Source organism: Lethenteron reissneri, chromosome 37 (genome assembly GCF_015708825.2).
Source record: "Lethenteron reissneri isolate LAM-NWPU_2019-01 chromosome 37, ASM1570882v1, whole genome shotgun sequence".
Lineage (NCBI taxonomy): Eukaryota > Metazoa > Chordata > Hyperoartia > Petromyzontiformes > Petromyzontidae > Lethenteron > Lethenteron reissneri.
The window spans coordinates 3,665,802-3,684,993 of NC_083815.1; the positions used below are offsets into that span (position 1 = coordinate 3,665,802).

Consider the following 19,192-nt stretch of genomic DNA (forward strand, 5'->3'; position numbering starts at 1 on the left):
TGTTTCGACCCTGACGCTTATATATTTGGAGTTTGCATGTTCTCCCTGTGGTCATGTGGATTTTTCTCCGGGTGTTCCGCTTTTCCCCTCCACATTTAGAATCGACATGCAATTAAGAGTATTTGGCCGCTATAAATTTCCACGTGATGAGCCACTTTTTGTTGAGCTATCATTTGTGATAGCCAGGTCACTTCTGAAAAAGAGCTACAAAACTCAGTGGGCCTTACCTGGCAAAATAAAAATAGTTTATCGTTTACTTTAATTTGAACCAACCGTTTCCCATCACGGAAGACCCCCCGCGACCCTAAGTGCCTGCCTCTGCACGCAGGACCTTGCGTCGCTGCGTCACGAGAGCGGCGTTCTGCGGGTGCAGTCGGAGACGAGCGATGAGCGCGTCGCCGAGCTGGTGCACGAGCTGCAGGCCGCCGAGCTGGCCGCGGCGCAGGCCACGCACGAGGCCCGGCAGCAGGGGGAGCAGTGCCGTGCGCTCCGGGGGGCCCTCGCTTCCCTGCAGGCCGAACGCGACCAGCTGGAGACCGGGGTCGGCTCGGGAAGCCGTGCGACGCCAGGGGGCGACGAGGAGCTGCCGTCGCTGAGGACGGAACTGGCACGGATGCGGGAGGACTTGGCGAAGGTGACGGCTTTTAAACGCTTTTGAAACCCACATTTAGGCCTGAGCTCTGCTCTCCATCGGGCTGTCCGTTTGTAACAAGCTGGAATGGAACATCCCCCATCGGCTCAGGGCTGTAGACGGGAGATGAATGATGTCCTCCTAACTCATTTTACAAGGAATAGCTAATAAGCATAGATGGTTATGGCTGTGACCGTGTATATGCTTATGATGTTATGAATAAGCCAGAAAGCTAGAATTTGGCACACATATACAGTGAGTCTGTGCTTGTACATGTCTGGTGAACTTCTTTCGCACCGTACATAGCCAACCATGTGCACGTACAGCCATTTTGTCAACCCACTGCTGGATTCGGACCTCAAGCCCTGTGTGGCTTGTGGGGGGTTTCGTTATCTCGCGCTGATCTTTACATGTATGTGATGGTGGGAGTCATAGATGTGGGCGAAAAGAAGTACATCACAACTATGGATATTATGGCCAGAACAAACTGGGTTTCACGCATAGGGTAGGGTCACCTAAGAGTTCTACATTGCTTTAACTCTTGTGCCAAACACTCATTCATATACGGTCTCCATCAGTGAATGAAGTAGCTCATTTCCCATGGCGTGTGACACCCAAGCTGACTGACAGTGGCAGAAGCCCACCCCCTACCAGTTCCAGTAGCGTTGTGCAATCGTTGTTTGTGAATGGTTGCCCCCGCAGGCGCTTGATGACAATGAGGGCCTTGCCGGCGAGCTTGCCGCCCTCCGGTCCGACGAGTCCATCCTCCACCTGGAGTCGCGCGTCGACGAGCTCACGGAGCAGCTGGCGCGGCGCGACGCCGAGCTCGCACGTCTGCCGGCTGCGTCGTCCTCGCGCGCCGGTGCCCCGGGAGGGACGGCGTGGGAGGAGGAAGCAGAAGCGGTGCAGAAGGTGGCGTTGCGCACGGAGGCTCACGCGCCGCCGAGGGAGCCACGCAGGATGGAGGAGAGGAGACTGGGGGCGGCGGCGGAGACGGCGGTGCCGGCTGCGGAGCAGAGCCAGGCCGAGGTGCAGAGCTTGCGGAACTCGCTGGCCACACTGCAGGACGACCGCGACCGACTGGTACGGTGAACGAGCTTGAAATGTGCACGTACAGCCCTTTTATCAATCCGCTGCTGGATGAGTGCAGGCGAGCATACACGTGGCAGCATAAATTTCTATTTAAAGCTTTCGTGACTGCAGGGATTCATCTTTTTGGTTCTTTCGGTAAAGTCACGTAGAAGGGAAATAATAAAATAATAAAAATAGAACATAAAATACAATTCTCACGACGTTTCGGCCACAACGCAAGCAGCCGTCCTCAGGTGAAGAACAGGGCTGTCGGAAAGACAGCCCTGTTCTGTTCTTCATTATTATTTTATAATTTCCCTTCTACGTGACTTTACCGAAAGAACCAAGAAGACGTGGCAGCATAACAATGAAAGTATAACAATGGATTTAACAATGGATTTTGTGGCGCCGCCCCCTCTGTTGCCCACCAAGTAGTCCTGCAGCCCTCTAAACACCCTGTGTATTGTGCATGGTGGTTACTCATCCATGTGCAACCCTGCTTCACTCCTAAGCTCTGATGAGTTCGCGCAAATCCTGATGATTTGTTTCTATACAGCTATAAACGGTATACATTTATACCACTAGCTTTTACTCATAACCCAATGACAAAACAAATGTATTGACAACGCTAATCATAACTGTTGACAATTCATGCAACCGAGGAAAGAACAAATGATTAATATTCTACTTTTAACACTGGCAAGCCTTCGCTAACAAATCCACTCCTGCTGCTCTCATCCCTTTGCCACTGCGTGCTCTGTCCCCCGGCTTCCCGTCGGCGTTTGACCCCAGCTGTGGGAGCTGCGTGGGCTGCGTGAGCAGTACGTGCGCATCGGCGAGGAGAGTGGCGACATCCCCCACCTAAGGGCCGAGATGCACGACCTCAAGCAGCAGGCGATGGCGCAGCAGGCACTGCAGGGCGCACACCGAGAGGAAGTGTCCATCCTGCAGGTGCAGGTGTCACATATGCGGTGAGCCACCGGGCACGAGCCCGGGGAGAGTTTGGGCAAAGCGGCGCCATGGTGGCGAAATGTTAACTACCTCTGCAGGAGGTTGTCGATTCAAGCCCGACCCTGACGCCTGTATATACGAAGTTTGCATGTTCTCCCCGTGTTTGCGTGAAATTTTCTCTGGGTCCTCCGTTTTTCCCCCCTCCACATTTAGAAAGGTGCGTTCAGAGTATTTGGCTGAAATAAATTTCCACCTGGTGATAAGCCACTTCGTTGAGTAATCACTTGTGGACAGGTATTTTCTGAAAAAAAGAGATATGTGGCTCAGTGGGCTTTAGCTGTGTTTGTGTTGTACGAGGGTTCTCAACACTTTATGGGATCCTTGTTGGATTCGTGAGTCCGATTTTTCCCCCACTTCTGGTCTTCATAAGGCACAAAATCGGGTCAGTGGCATAGCTACCGAGTTTGCAGGCAGTGCTAAATGCACCAGAGGCAACGGGGCCAGTGGTGGCCAGGAGCCAGGGCAATGAAGAGGGGGGGGGGGAGGGAAGTTGGACAGAGGGCCTGAGTTAATCCCTTGCACCAGGGCTCATGCGGACGACGCTTTGCTACGACTGGATTTGGATGGCTGTTGTATTACGACAATACTGCGGGGTGGGCAACACAAATCTAGAACTAAAGATATATTGTGGAGAGTTTCTAGTAAGCCTATAATGATAGTTCATTAAAATAAACTATCACGCTTACGATATGAGCAATCGCATGCGTAGGAATGGTATATGATTTTGGCAAATTGTATGCAAACATTGCATTCATTCTAATGGAAAAATGTGGAAAAAATGAGACCTTACAAACGATCATGAAAATTAATCAGATTTTTCTGAAGAACGGCACTGTGGCCGAATGCAAAGATATTTCCAAAGCTCAACGTGTCCGTTATTCCAGGTCCGACAACGAAGCATTGCTGGCGGAAAAGCAGGCGATGAAGGAGCAATTTTTGGCAACACTTGGAGACAGAGACTCGCGCATCGCCGAGCTGCAGAGGTTTTGCCAAGAGCTGAGGTCTCAAAGTGGCGGATTGGACCAGCATCTCACCACGGGAAAGGTGTTGCCCCGACAACCAAATCATGCTTGTGGATCCAATGGGAGCCTCATTATTAGTTACACATCTCAATTATACAACAATTTAACCTTGTTTTTGTTTATTTCTACGTACCGATAGTTTACAACTTTTGTGTTCATCTTAAAATGTACTTTAATTAGTACTTAACTGTTGATATACAATGCAATACCTAATGTAACTTTTACAGATAGTCTCAACTGGCTTGATAAAGCACATTACATTTTTATCGATTTTCATAAATCAAATACATGTGATTTTTTTTTATGAACTTTGAAGTCAAATATATTTTACACTTTTTATCGTATGTACTATAGTCTGCCTATAGCTACACCACCCAAAATACAATAGATCTTGTCACATTTCGGAAGCTAAGCAGGCCTGAGCCTGGATGGTACATTGAAGGATGACTACTGTGCACACCAGGTTGTTATAGACTGGGCCAGGCTACGTGGTGGGCAGCAGGGGGCAATGCAGAAAAATCCATTATACCGTACTTCTATGATCCCACGTGTCTATGCTTCCGACATTACAACCCACACCGGTGAAACATTGTAGAATAACATCCATGACCTGCAAATCGTGGGGAAGCCCTCATCCAACAGTAGATTTGTTGTCATGGCCATAATTAACTTTTTTTTCCAGCGCATTCTTTCGTCTTGAAGGTAGAGAGTTGCGCACGCGGTAGCAGCTGGAGCTCACCTGCCGCTCGCTTGGTCTCGCCCCTCCCTACAGGCGGCTGACGGAGGAGACGGCTCCACCCCAGAGGAGGTCCTGCGGCTGCAGTCGGAGCTGCAGCGGTGTCTGCAGGAGCTGCACCAGAAGGAGCTGCGCTTGCAGCAGCTCAACAACAAAGTGCGTGCTTCCGCAAGCCGGGTCTCCGTGCGCGCGCGACATATTATCAGGACTTTCCCCTGCTGATGCGCAGAATTTAAGTCGGGTATTTGTGGAAGCCCTGGTTAATTGCTGCAACTGCCAGTTCAGGCCGCTGAAGCGGCGACTGATAGCTATTCTGGAAACAGCGGGGTGCAGTAAGTCCCACGCAAGCCCTTTTGACATTGGCACAAATTTCCGAATTACTTTTGGCTGTTTAATCCACCAGAGCTATGACACTATATAAAGCCATGGGTGAAGCGGATTCTGGCATACAGTTAAAAGAAGGCATTTGGTTTCTTTCTTCGTAAACGAGAGTTAAGTCTGCGATGCCGCACCAGGGGCTGAGACGCATCGCAAGTTGGGCCACATTGCTAATGAAGACAAATGCAAATTCTCGGCAAAAATAGGAAAAAAATAAACATTGATCAAGGTTTTGTGAATGTAGGTGGCCCCTTGGCATAGGGATTGGAGCACTAATCTGCCGCTCGTGATTATGATGAACTGGGTTTCGCAAGTGTAGCCAGCTGTGGAGGAACACACAAGTAGAGTATAGCAATTAATTTTGCTGCACTGCCCTATGCTGCCCCCATTCTCCAAATTCACTTCTGGATGAGGGTTTCCAGACATCGTGTGGGCTTTGGAGTTCATTTGAACATACTTCACAATGCTGCTTCGTGCTGATTGATGAAGACAAGCAGTATGATTGGTGGCAAGATGTTAATTCCCTCGCCTGTTTTCCAGGAGGTCGTGGGATCGATCCTGGTCCTGATGCCTGTATTTTGGAGTTTGCAAGTTCTCCCCGTGGTCGTGTTAATTTTACTGCGGGTCCTCCAGTTTTTCCCTCCACATTTTAGAAACATGCCTTTAAAGAGTATTTGGCTGCATTACATTTCTACGCAAGCCACTTCGTTGAGCTATAATTTGTGGCCAGGACGCTTCTGTAAAAGGGCGATATAGCCGAGTCGGCTTTACCTGGTTAAATAAAAAAGAATCTAGTTTTTGCTTTTCTGAGGAACCACACAAACGCGATAAAACAATGGATTTTACTGCATTGCCCAACGCTACACCCCCCCCCCCCACCGTCCGAGTTAAATCCTCGCCAATTCTCACTGCAGCTGCTGGTGGCAGTGGAGGAGCGCAACGTCCTGACCGGGCAGCTCAAGTCACGGTCGCTGTCACTGCGCGACGCTCAGCAGCGGCTCAGCGAAGTGCAGGGTCGCTACCGCGGCCTGGAGAGCGAGTGCCAAGCCCTGCGCCACTCGCTGCATCATGGCGACAACGTGAGGCTTCCCAGTACCCCGTTTATTTTAGTTTTGTGTCCATAGCTGCTTTTTTCGTAGCAAAGTCTCCGTGTGTGTGAAAGCCACTAGCTGCCTTTCAACTGTTCTATGCAAGAAAATCTGGAACTGAAAGAATTATAAAACTTCTCCATTGTCATTGTTGACGTTGGACGAGGTCCAGAGGGCATAATCGCCAATGCTGTTTGTGTGTGCCATACTTCTCCATCACTTTGTTCTTTTTCACTTAGATGCCACGTGACATGCAACCTATGATATGAGGACCAAACCACGTGGTCACAATCTTCGCAGCTTTGTTGTCCATGAACACCTTTCGTGTGTCTGCGTACTCTTGTCTGTTACTAGCCTGGGGCTCACTTATCTGCCTGATGAGTTTCTCATCATTTACAGAAGATGTTGGATTTGGTGTATGACGGTTGTATTAATACTGGATTAAAATATAAAAATATAGTGGGATAATGTCAGTAAATAGTGGTCCTTCACTGTTTATTGACATCCATTTTCTTAAAATATTCCATGCAATATATTGTTCATAAGGCAGGATAAAGACAAATTTAGTGATTTATTTTGACATTCTATTTGTGCTTGTACATTGCGGCCAGCACAGTCTTTAAATTATTTATGGGGAACAGATCATTGCTTCATTTATATAAAATAAATCAACTGTGCAGGCCAACTTGGCAACTCTACAGAGCAACTAATGGAACTTATTGAGAATTCTACTTGCAAGAATTCTCAATACGTCACCTTGAATTACAGACTGGCAAAGCCGACAGAGCTAATGCCCTCAATGCTCTGAACCCTGCTTGGAGTCTGTGCTGACGGTGATTGCGCGTACGCAGGGAAAGGAGGGAGGCGAGGAGGAGGTCCCACCGGGAGCGCCGCAGGAGCGAGCGAGCGCTCGTCTCGAGGTCGACCCAGCGGAGGTGGCGGAGCTCCAGCGCCGGTGAGCGCGACGGCGCCGGTTTACACACCACTCTTGGTCACGCGCTGGCGCCCAGCGGGCGCCCGTACCCTAATGGCATCGTTTATTCACCGCTCCCCGAAAAGATTCAATGATTTGTTGTCATTTAAGAGGTCTTCACTTCGATTTGAAGTATAAATTGTGTTTTGTGTCTTGTTGGCAGTTGTATGTTTTATTTATTTATTTATCTCATTTTGTTCTCTGTCATGTACTCATTGAGCCTAAATGCAATGTCAGCATCTAGTTTGAATGTCATTTGCATCGTCGCTAAATCATTTTTCATGACCATTAGCTTTGACACAAAGTGATGCGGTGACAAGGGGTGACGAGCATTATTTTAAAGTGTGCAAGTGCTTTTGTGTACTTATATGTATGCTAAATTTAGGACCCTACTTTCCATGCTGTTCACACGAGTCTGGGCATTTATTCTTCTTTGCGACTCCAGACTGACCGAGACGGAACAGCTCCACGATACGTCGCATCAAGAGCGCTCTCGGTTGGAGGAGACCCTGAATGAGGAGCGTGAGAGGCGGGTGGCAGCGGAGGAAGCCCTGGTTGAGCTGGAGGAGAAGATAAACCGGTACGAGTGGCGTTCCGTGAATGCCCCACTTCATTTCCTTGGTTGTCTCCGACCAAATAACCCAGAATGCACCAGCTCAGATTTCAGAAGCTAAGCATCTCGCTACACTCTATTCTTTATTTCCCTCTATGTGGGGGGACCCCATTACTTGAAGTTGTCAAGCGGTATTTTTATTTGAGCAGTAACAATCGTCGCCTTCCGTGTGTGCCTCTTCGTTTTGTTTCGTGTGCTTCGTCTTGCCAGGCTGGAGGCCGCTCCCAGGCCTGCAGTCGCCGCACCTGCTCTCCACGAGCACAGCATCATCATGGATTCGGACGACGAGAGGGAAGCTCTCATCATCAACCCCCGAGAGCATCACATTGTGCGCAAGGTAGCGTTAAAACACCGCACTGTAACAGAAATTTTAAACAGCATGCACATGTGACACGCGCGTACATACATAACACACACATAAGCTCTCATCTTAATTTGAATTTCCACTCTCTAAGTCATGTGGGGATGTGTTTACCAATCATCAGGGACTTGTATATTTGAATGAAAAATATTGAGCCACAAGGTCTGGAATTTGGGAAGCCCTAAATAGTATATTAATGTTTTCAGAGAAGAATGCCAACTGCCTTAAATATTAGCCACCGATATATATCATACAATTCTTTACTGAAGACGAGCCATTGGTCAGAATGTTTGCCTCTCGTTTATACGCATGTTATATGCAAACTTTATGGTGAAGGCGGTGAGTTTATTTGATTTACTTCTGTACCACTGACAATGCAGTCGCTTATTTATTTTGGAACTAAATATGCGTTGACGCCAAAGTGGAAATTGAACACCGAACTTCATTCCTCGGTTTTCCCTGATTCCATTGATGGACAGGTTATCACCAATGGCAGCCCTGTGTATTTACACAACACAGATGAAAAGGAAATACATTTGGGTGACCATTCACTTGAGCTGGTTCAAACACGATGCGAATTTAACATATTCACATAATGCATCTGAAAATATTATTGTCGTGGTATTCTTAAGTAAAAAAATATACCTTTCCACAATAAAACATAACTGTGTGCCAACATCCACTCCTGCTGTGAGATCACTGCATGTTTTACCACTCCCATAAAAAAAACTCAAGATTACCATTTTGTGGATTGTTTTCCCAAGACTTTTCGTTTCCCAGGCAAAAAACAGCAAATGGTTATGACTCGCCTCCCACGCGTTTCCATGATCTGTCACAAACCATTTTCACGATGTATTTCAAGTGTTTGTTCTCTTTTTTTATTAAAAAAAAAATTCGACCTCATATGTATCATCTATTTCAAAAGTGACTAGTTTTTTTCCCCATTTCATTTTCAAGATACATCAGAGTCAAAATCTATATTTATCTTTATTTATCCTGGAGAAATACATTGTGTTGGGGCACAGTCATGCCCTTGGCACGTAACGGAAGCCTGTTTCGTCTTTCGTCTTGGCAGATGTGAGATAGCTGGCAGAGTGGCACTTGAAACATTAAGCTTGCGTTTCCCCCCCCCCGCCCCCGTCTCAGCAGATGCACAGCAATGGCTTGTGTACTGTGATTTTGTGTCGCATCACGCACCACGCCGTGTTTCACCTCGGCAGATGCGTGGCAACGGCTTGTGCACCGTGGCTTTGTGCCACGTAACATACGACCGCGTGTTTCGTCTCCGCAGATGCGCGGCGGAGGGTGGTGGTGCCGTCGTTGGCTGGGAGGCCGTGCCGCATATTGCTCGCGGCTGCTCCGCTCACGGCCCCTGGCGCGTGTCGCGCTCCTCTGCTACCTGCTTGTGCTGCACGCCGCCGTGCTCATGTGTTACTTTGGCCTCCTGTGAGCAATGGGCCGTTTTTCCCGCAGGCCCCGCTGCCAGCCTGCAATGACTGCCTACCAGAACGAGACAGCCCGGGTTTGGATTACAGGCAGTCGTTTCACAATGGGCGTGAATTAGGCAGGGTACGATTGAGTCAATGAAAACTGTATTTATAACATTGAGTCCTTTACTCACCCAAGAGTTGCTTTGGTTTTGGTTGGGAAGATTGGCCAATCTTTTTGTATTGCTGTGTATAATGGATAATAGCACTAAAGTGTTGTAGATTTAATCACGAAAAGGAAGTTAGGATAGGTGGGACACTTTCGTAGGAGAGCATGTTACTGAGACAGGTGTTTGCGGTACACCAAGGGGAAAACGTAAAGCCACAGGGTGAGGTGCGGTAGGAACAGACCTCAAAGGTCAGGTGTCGACTTTGCAACAGGATCCTGCCAAAGGAAGCATTGGCGAGTGTGGTGGCATCAACGGCTTTGGCCATGATGACCTCTTCACCTTGACATAACGAAGTGAGAGGCCACAAACACTGCGTTATGTTTTGTCAGAGACCTGAATAAAGCTCTCAATGCAAAGTGAAATAAGAATGTACCAAAATGAGCTACAGCAGAGCATGTCAGTCAGAAAAATATTCTGCATTCATTGGAAAGGTATCTGTTTCATCCTGACTGGCAAATGCATGAGGTAGTATTAATTTAATATTAGCTAACATTTCCATAATATAATTATATTATATGGCAACAATACTGAAATTGTGGTATTTGCTTCTGCCCTATCAAGAGATGCATCCATGTAACATTTTGGTGAATCAAGTCTGAATTGTCTTTGTCAATAGCAGTCCTCTTAAGATAAAAAATAAGTCCACTCTGAAACCCAGAGGACACTTAGATCACAAATAAAATATGAGTACTGTATCATATGGTAATGTTGCGGGCAGTTACATCTTGTTTGTATTTTTATTTTATACTCTTGCAACCAGTTTTGAAAGATCATTGTGGGTGGGGAAAGTAAAACACTTAGTTTTGACAAACAGAACGAATGAGTGTGCTCTGTTAAAAAAAACTTTGGTTGTTTGTGCTGCCACCCATAGCTGTCAACCCATACGCTTTACCTGTATTCTTTTACAGGGAAACCGAGTTTTCAGATCCATACGGCATACAGCCGTATCAATCCGGGCAAAAAAAAACCGTCTTTGTGTTTCTCCCTTGTGATGGGACTTTGTAGGATTTAACGTTGAGATTTATAAGGGCACGGGGTGCCTAATAAGGTCTGAAATGGTCTGTAATAAGGTAGGGCGCTGATAAGGGGTTGACAGGTATGCACCACCACAAGTCCAGTTGTAAAATGTTTTTCCCGGTTTATGACAGGTGTAGATATTTGTGGACCTTTGTGGGAGTTGCATCATGTGATAGAGTAGATGTACAGTCCTCCCAGCGAATTGCAAGGCTTTACCCTGCTAGAGTTTATCAAACGGTGTGTAAAAAAAGTGCGGTTTTAAATGGGGCAAGTCTTAACGTCGCTGTATAAAGGAGGTTGAAACAATTGAAAACCTGAAGTGCAATTCTCTTGGAGTATTTGTTTATATCTTTAGTTTATTATTTAAAATGCTATCAGATTTGACACTGATTATCTTTTGGTGCAGGTGGATTTAAAATGCCCTGTTATCTCACTACAATTATATAGCTGTTACAGTGTGGGTTATTTTTTTTCTCCTTATGCCCTTTCAAACACAATAAAGCTGCTTTATAATGGGACAATGGCCGTGTTTTTCATTACTGAAACCATACTCTTCATAGCGCGTGGCAGGCGTGTACCTTTGCATCAATTCAAATAAATTAGCCGTCGCAATAAATGCATCGTCCTATAAGAATCGATTATTTGCAATGCAAAATGTGTGCTATTTACAAGATGCCGCTGGACACGAGTGATGGCCCAGTGGTCAAGGCTGACGAGGACCTTCACCATGGAGACGAAACGTTGAAATCGGATCTTGTACAGACCCGATATGGATTATTGCCATTGAAAGGCTGAGAGACGGCAATAATTGGGGGAAGGCATTTAGCCTGCATTGGATAAATAAATCATGGCTGATTAAGATATGCAAACTATTTGCTCACATTTCAGAATTGGACAAACGAAACTGTACAAATGATAATTCATGGACTCGCTAAAATGTGGAATCTTTGTATGCGTGTGGAAAAAATTACAAACGGACACATTTATAGTGACATGCAAATACTTCAATATGAAGCATGTTAACTATTTTACTGTATGAGCCAAATGAAGTGGCTGTAAACTACCTTAGATGCATTTCAACCTCGCCATGCATTCTCCAAATCTCTGCTAATGAAAAGCGAAAAGGATATTACGAAAAATTGGCTGCCCATTGAGGTTTGAATTCGTAAAATGAGCCACCCAGACGAATTTGTTTAACTTAGAGCAGCACAATTTTGTTCAAATGTGGTAATCTGCAGTAATTGAGGCACTTGAAAACATACATAAATGAAGTACGTACCACCAGCAAGTTCAGTTTTTTTATTTTTTCAGTTATTCCCTCAGAACTAAATTAACAAGTACACATCCTTATTTCTGATTTTAATCAAAGCAATTACATTCGCGAGCTCAGAAGTGTACTGGAAATATTTATTTTACATAAACGAATCATGTAAAATTCAGTACCCTTTGTAATTACTGTCCAGCATAATCCTTTAATTTTTTACATTAAACTTGTCACAAATTTGGATGTTACATGTTTTATCTCCCCTCCCCATCCCGTTAAATAAGATTTCGATAACTGCTTTAATAAAGATGAAGATTGTTATGTTTACAAAAATACAGTACATTCAAAATAACAACCATATGAAAATACAGCACCTTAAAAAAGCTGGACATCTTTCAAAATACGACAGTGATGATGCAAGGCGTACGTTTCACTCCCAGTGGAGTGCTCTGACATTGCAAGCAAGGCCTCCATGTTATGTTAACGTCTATGTCCATGAAGCAATGCTCCACAAGGTATGCCCCACGTCCAAATCGTAGATCAGTATTTAACTCCTAAAGTTTACTGAGCAAGCACATTCAATAGTTTTCCTTCATAGCACTGGGGTCAAATTGCATGATCTATTGGGGTGTTTCCGATTCCGGTCCTTGCAACCCCACCACAATCCACCTTCACATGCTTGCCAGTCGTCTCCATTCAAGAACAAGTCGATATGAACTCCACGTGGTTGATAATTGGTGGTACCAATCGTTGATAACACCAACCATCAGGTGAATGTCAATCATCAGATCTCTTTCACTTGCCCTCAACATTACATGGGGTGCACACACAAGACCTCTCGCTTAATTTGAATAGTATGGGACAAGCATGGTCTTGGTTTAATCAGCATTATCAACAATGTGGTGGAACATGTTTCTTTACCATCATGCGCATGCAACGTGTAATTATTTTTTTATTGAACGAAGAGGATTGGTAAACGTGCAAAGGTGGCCATGGTTGGTTGGGAAGACCGACGTTTCGAAAAAAACCCGACCTTAAAAGCACTCTCGAAGCAATACTCGAGGTAGTTTTAATCAAATCATCACGAGTAATGTTAGATTAGCTGATGAGTTTGAGAAAGTGGGATATTGCCGCTGTAAATAATGACAACGGATCCCTTGAACAACGAGTTCCTGCGTTCCTTACCAGTTGGCTGCTGTGATTGAGGCCACATCAATTCTGTTGCACACCAGAAGTGGTGTGAAAAGACTTCGGTTATTAACATTAAGATACATATTCAGGAGCGGAGGTGGGAGATAGTGGTGGTGCAGTAGTTAGCACGTCGCGCTAAGAATCGAACAACCTGATGTCAATTCCTGGCCACGGTTAACATCTTTGGTGAATGATATCCGAACCGGTTCCTGGCCATCCTTCAATCCGTAGTGACCAGTGTGGGGAAGTATTATCCAACAACTGCCATGACTTACATGACACGTAGTGGCTTGACAAATAGCTGTAACTTATAATAATTATTTCACTGCTTGTACGCATGAGTAGACCACAGAACCCTGCAGCCAAACGGATCGTGCAAACAATTTTACTCGGTTAAGGCGAGTAGCGACACACGTACGTACCCTCGCATATGTAAACCATGCAAATGCAATTGCAAGGGCATGTCCAGCACAGTATCATTTCATTCATGTCAGTGTGAAGTGCAAAGCCATGCTTCGTCTGTAGTACACAAACAGGCTGAGCAAGTCCGATGCACATTTGCAAAGCTGACCCTCACCGAAAGGTATGTGGGCGTGACGAATGCATGCACGCTTACAAGGTGTGTGGATTAACTCTTAAGAAACTACTGTTAGCATGAAAAGGGTGGCTAAATGTCAAGCAATGAAGGCTCTGGGCATTTCCAAAGCAGAATCATGAAAATGTACTCATGCCATGGTACAATTGATACATATTCTGCATTATTTCAAACCTGATTGCATACACATTTTTCCACATTCTTTTTAATATGCGAAGCCACAGAAGAAATCTTCACTGCAAAGTTATGTACGGCTTATGCAAAACGATTGTAGCGGTATAAAACATTACATGTTAAAAGTATACTTCAAACTTATACTGGATGACAGAATGTTGAATGTGTACTGATGGTTTTCATGTGCTTATACTGCATTTGTAAGTGTGCTTTTCATTAAATAACCCATAAGTAAACTGCACTGTGTGATTCTGCATTAAATAACCGTGTTTACTTTCACGATGGTAAACATTTCCAATTTGTTTAAACACTACACTAGCATTTTTTATTACAGCGTCGGCCTTAAGTAATACGAGTTTACAAATGGATCTCCGTCGTAAAAACACTACGGCGGCCCTAGCCTTCTGTGTGTTTGGTTAAACATCTCTCTCAGTGTCAACTTGGCTCGGCCCCCTGTGCATTTTCTAAAGATCATCCCCCACAAATCTACGCATTCGCCACACGCATGTACACCCTTATAGGTCCGCCTGCTGTGCCTGCTGCTCCTGCTGCAGGGCTTCGAGGCGGTGAAACAGGGCGGCGCTGAACGCCTGCCGGTACGCTGGGCTCACCGTGTCGAGCAGGGAGTAGATTGTCTCGTGGGGCTGCCCATCAAAGCTGTCGTCCACCAGGTCAAAGGCGTGAGACACGATCTGGTGGCACCGAGGGGTAACCCGGGGGAGGGTAACCCGGGGAGAAATGGGGAATGTCAGTACAGATAGTCCCCGACTTACGATGGTCCGACTAACGATATTTCGATCTTACGATGGCGATAGCGATATGACAAAATTGTAAAATATTTTACATTTCGCGCGGCAGGCAAACGCAGCAGCGTACGAGGTACGATACTGTACGTTGGGACGCTGCCGGGATGTAATGTACGCATATAGTTTATACAGTACGGTACTGTACATTGCTCTGTTTTGCTAAATTATCATCATTTTTTAAGACTCCTGGGTAGGCTAGGCCATTTTCGACTCACGATATTTTAGACTTACGATGGGGTCGTCGTAACGCATCTCCATCGTAAATCGGGGACTACCTGTACATTCGTGGGCAGCAAGAGAACTCGAAAAACAGCACACACCCTGTTGTGTTTTACTCGTGCTGTGACCCACCTGTACTTATTTAAAACTCTTTGACAAGCCACTGGTGGATGAAGGCCTACCTCTGCCATGCGGATCATAGAGATTAACGGACCACTGTTCTCCACTCTGGTCAGTCTAGAATTGGTGCAGAGGAGATGTAGGAGTATAGAAGTTCAGTACAAAAAAATTTGCAGCACTGTCCTATAACCTCGCATCACTATCTCGCAGCATGTCCTGCAAGGTGGCTCACATTGATGCATTATCTCGGCTCAAACCTGCTTATCTTCTAAAAATATGACAGTATCAGCCGTGTTAATTGGGATTTGTTCAAAAGGCAATATAGACTCTCACCTGGTCATAATTAAGGATATGTATACCACATTTCCACTCACATATCCAAACCAGCGCCAGGCCCTCACTGCCTATTTTTCATACCGAGCTGGTATGATACACTGACCTAAGAAGACATCTTAATCTGGCTCTCGGCCAATCAGTCTGACACGCAGGGTTAGGGTTATAGCACTTTTTTTTATTCCCGTGCAGAAGCCTGGCTTCTGCAGTGGAATAACAGCTTGACTCCTGCCTGACCTGCAGCACCAGGCTGACTCGGCACTGCCCGGGCATAACTCTCGGTTGTACGGTGGAAAGAAACATAAATTAAAGTATTAGGGGAGTGCAGGCAGACCTTGAGGCCCATGTCCGACAGCTCCACACAGTAGCGTTGCCCCTCCTTGGTCTCCACGTTGATGTAGGCAAGGTACTCGGAACTGGGCAGCGTTCGTGACAGCGCCATGGCGCGCACAGCGAACACCACATCGTTGATGATGGCGTCGGCCTCTGCGCGCATGTCCTTGCACTCCGTCTCCCAGTCGTCTCCCTCCATCGCTGATGCACAGCCGCAGTCTTGTCCGACTTCTTTCCTGCTAAGACAAGAGCAGGGGTGTGCAGCGTTAGCATGGGTGAGTGGTTCAGGTGCAGTGAGTAGTACCTGGTGTGGTGGGTGAACATCGGCACCAGGGGGGACAGAAGCGGCTGGGCATGATTAAGATGAAGAGTCCATTAATATCAGCCGTTTATTTTTCATGAGAGAACTGGATTTAAATGTATACAACTAAACACAGCAAACATTGCAGTGGGGCCAGCCACACCAACTCCTATGGTGCCGTGTTAGCCTTGTTAGGCGCTCTCACAGCACTTTTCTCCCCTAGAGCAAGGGTGGAGAACCTTTTCCTTATCGAGGGCTGAATAGGACCTGGAAATACTATACCATTGGCGGTAACACATCAAACACACGCCTCAGTCACTTATGTCATTGGATGAGATCCGCTGAAGGACGGACGTGGCTTAGATTATAAACAGTATTGCCAGGTGTAAAATATTCCTCTCCAGTTCCCGATTAGTACGGCTCAGATCCTTCCAGTGAGAAATATCGTTTCTTGGCCTGTTTTGCATTTCTAGGCCACAGACAGTGTGAAATAAAGTCGTATTCGGACCAAGGGCTGTGGGGTTCCTTTACCCCTGCCCCAGAGTCAACAAGGGTAGAGTATATCGGGGATCGTTGTAGTAGTTTTTCAAATGTATAGATAAGTGCCGATGCGTTCGTGGGAGTGTAGTGGAGGCGCCTTGCCCTACCAACTTGGCGACCTGAGTTCCATCTCCAGCCGCAGTCAACACCAGTGGAAAGTGACATCTAAACCGAGCCTGAGTAATCTCATCAACTTGCTTGCCAGCGTGAAGCGTGGTTAAACACCCCACATCGCCCAAAGGTGTGGAGGGACCTTCGCCCAACAGTGGTAGAAGCATTGGCGCAGTGTATAATGCCAGTGTACAATAATGTGAGAATCCCCATCTTTTGCACGTGTGGGCCAATGGTGGGCTAAGGGTGATTTATAAAATTAACAATCTGACCCGGTCCTGGGAGTCCCATGACCGGCTCATACTTCACCACCCGGCATTGACCAGCGTGGTGAAGTATGGTCGACCAGCGTGGTGAAGTATGGTCAAACACCGTGGCGAGGCCTTCCTCCAGCAGTCAGCTGACGTTTTACGTTGGAACCGAATTGGGGTCATTTGGAGAAGCAATTTTAAGTCGCAGGATATAATAACTGGATGGAGACGACTTGGGGGGGCCTTCATCCAGCAGTGGATTGACCATGGCTGATGATGACAATATAACAAAAACAAAGATCCCCCGTATAGCCTTAACAGACTAATGTGACGTGCTGTTAGCGATCATCTATGAACGTGGGCACAGGCAACACGAGGGGGTGGATGGCCAGCACCACGCTCGGCCGCCTTTGTCTCCCCAGTGGCGATGTTTACACACCGCACCAGGTACTCATTTGAGGCTGAGTCGACCTAGGGGAGGAGGCCCAGGACCGGTTCAGATAATCACCACCGTGAATCGAACTCGGGTGGCCGGGTTCGTAGCGCAGCGCCGCTGACCGTATACAAGTCTGTCTAGATACATGCACTGGATACACGTGTACATCCAATAAGGTGTACACGCCAACACACACACATTGCTCCACACATGGGTAACAGAAATACCGTAACGATACGTCTACCCATCTTCACAAACCAGCATTGACCAGCGCGGTGAAGTATGGTCAAAACGGCTCCACCCCTCCCCAACGACCCACACCGGCATGCGAACCCTCCCCTATCCAGCAGTGAATTCACAAACATCCACCCCCCCTATCCATCAGTGAATTCACAAACAATCTGCACATTGCACGGGACCTTGCAGTTGTAAACAAGGCGGCGTTTTTGGAATACCAATACAGTGCTGTACAGTGCATGACAACACTGAGAGCGCACGCAATACATCGTCGTAATCCGTCTACAACGGTAACAGCGTATTGATAATGTGAATAATATACGATAATAACATAATTGATCATAATAATAATGTTGATAATCGCGATCAATATTCTCACCGCGTCTCCCCTCTCACCCTCGTGCCGCGGCTCAAGATGTCACGGCTCGCGACTCACTGCGCATGCGCGGCTCTAATCGCCCCCCACCCCACAACCCCCCGCACCCCACAACCCCCACCCGCACCCTTACCACCCCCACCTCACCACCCTTATCACCCCCACCTCACCACCCCCACCTCACTACCCCCACCCCACCACCCTCACAACCCCCACCCGCACCCCACCACCCCCACCCGCACCCCACAACCCCTACAACCCCCACCTCACCACCCCCACCTCACCACCCCTACCACCCCCACCCGCACCCCACAACCCCCACCTCACAACCCCCCGCACCCCACAACCCCCACCCGCACCCCACAACCCCCACCCGCACCCCACAACCCGTACCACCCCCACCCCACCACCCTCACAACCCCCACCCGCACTCCACCACCCCTACCACCCCCACCCCACCACCCTCACAACCCCCACCCGCACCCCACCACCCCTACCACCCCCACCTCACAACCCCCACCACCCCCACCAGCACCCCACAACTCCCACCTTACAACCCCCACCCGCACCCCACAATCCCCCCCCCCCCCGCAATTCAATGACATTTTAATTGGCTATTTTCACTTTTGCTGGCAATAAAACAGTTAAGATTGTCATACCGTGTCAACCCACACGGCTCATACCCCCTGGTCTTGTGCAGGGAAACTGAGTTTTCAGGTCCATACGGGGTACAGCCATTTCAACACGGGCAGCAACATTGTTTCGTATTGTCTGCTTGTGTTTCTCCTTTGTGATGACACTTTGTAGGATGAACGTTGAGATTTATAAGGGCACAGAGTTGACCAATAAGGTAGGCACTGATCAGGGGTTGACAGGTATGTATGTATTTTTAAAATCCTTTATATTAAGTTAACTTGCTTGCTTGCGTGCTTGCTTGCTTGCTTAGGACCGTGCAAATCTTTCGGTCGTTTTTTAACCCACTTCCCGTGATCCAATCGAGCTGACATTTTCCACACAGACTCGTTGTGCGTGACAATTTTCGTGAAATTTTTTTGCAAAATTTTACACTTTTTAGGAATTTTTATTTATTTAATTACCAATTGCTTAATGGTGGCAGACAATCATCTGACCCATAGGTGGCAGCCATCTCAAGCCAGAGGACGAGAGGACTCTAGCCGCCACGCATATAAAGGATTTATAGTGAAAAACTTAGTTTTTACGGGTTAATTTTTTAAACGCCAAATAGAGAACTTACTTTTTCACGAAAGCATAGGGGCTGTCCATAAATGACGTCACGCACATGGGGGGGGGGTCAGACATTTGTGACGATGTGTGACGAGGGGGGGG

The 19,192-nt window shown here is 47.0% G+C and overlaps 2 protein-coding genes across 5 annotated transcripts in view; one reads left to right on the forward strand and one right to left on the reverse strand.

Moving 5' to 3' along the window:
• GOLGB1 (golgin B1) overlaps positions 1 to 11,073 on the forward strand; it is a 51,674-nt gene extending 40,601 nt beyond the window's left edge. The window contains exons 18-27 of the mRNA XM_061566503.1: positions 329 to 634; positions 1,334 to 1,714; positions 2,495 to 2,673; positions 3,598 to 3,757; positions 4,508 to 4,627; positions 5,764 to 5,928; positions 6,789 to 6,892; positions 7,356 to 7,490; positions 7,734 to 7,860; positions 9,176 to 11,073. Of these exons, the coding sequence (XP_061422487.1) occupies positions 329 to 634; positions 1,334 to 1,714; positions 2,495 to 2,673; positions 3,598 to 3,757; positions 4,508 to 4,627; positions 5,764 to 5,928; positions 6,789 to 6,892; positions 7,356 to 7,490; positions 7,734 to 7,860; positions 9,176 to 9,334 (1,836 nt within the window). The 3' untranslated portion in view covers positions 9,335 to 11,073. The remainder of the gene's footprint in view (positions 1 to 328; positions 635 to 1,333; positions 1,715 to 2,494; positions 2,674 to 3,597; positions 3,758 to 4,507; positions 4,628 to 5,763; positions 5,929 to 6,788; positions 6,893 to 7,355; positions 7,491 to 7,733; positions 7,861 to 9,175) is intronic.
• Positions 11,074 to 11,843: 770 nt separating this feature from the next.
• Positions 11,844 to 17,930, reverse strand: GSKIP (GSK3B interacting protein). 4 transcript variants are annotated; one of them, XM_061566504.1, is made up of 3 exons: positions 17,849 to 17,930; positions 15,595 to 15,829; positions 11,844 to 14,474 (listed from the first exon to the last, which is right to left on the reverse strand). In XM_061566504.1, the coding sequence occupies exons 2-3, from the start codon at positions 15,790 to 15,792 to the stop codon at positions 14,298 to 14,300; spliced, it is 375 nt and encodes a 124-aa protein (XP_061422488.1). In that variant the 5' UTR covers positions 15,793 to 15,829; positions 17,849 to 17,930; the 3' UTR covers positions 11,844 to 14,297. The 4 variants fall into 4 exon arrangements, with proteins under 4 accessions (XP_061422488.1, XP_061422489.1, XP_061422490.1 ...); XM_061566505.1 differs by having other exon boundaries at positions 15,595 to 15,832; positions 17,849 to 17,888; XM_061566506.1 differs by having other exon boundaries at positions 17,866 to 17,887.
• Positions 17,931 to 19,192: the final 1,262 nt, after the last annotated feature.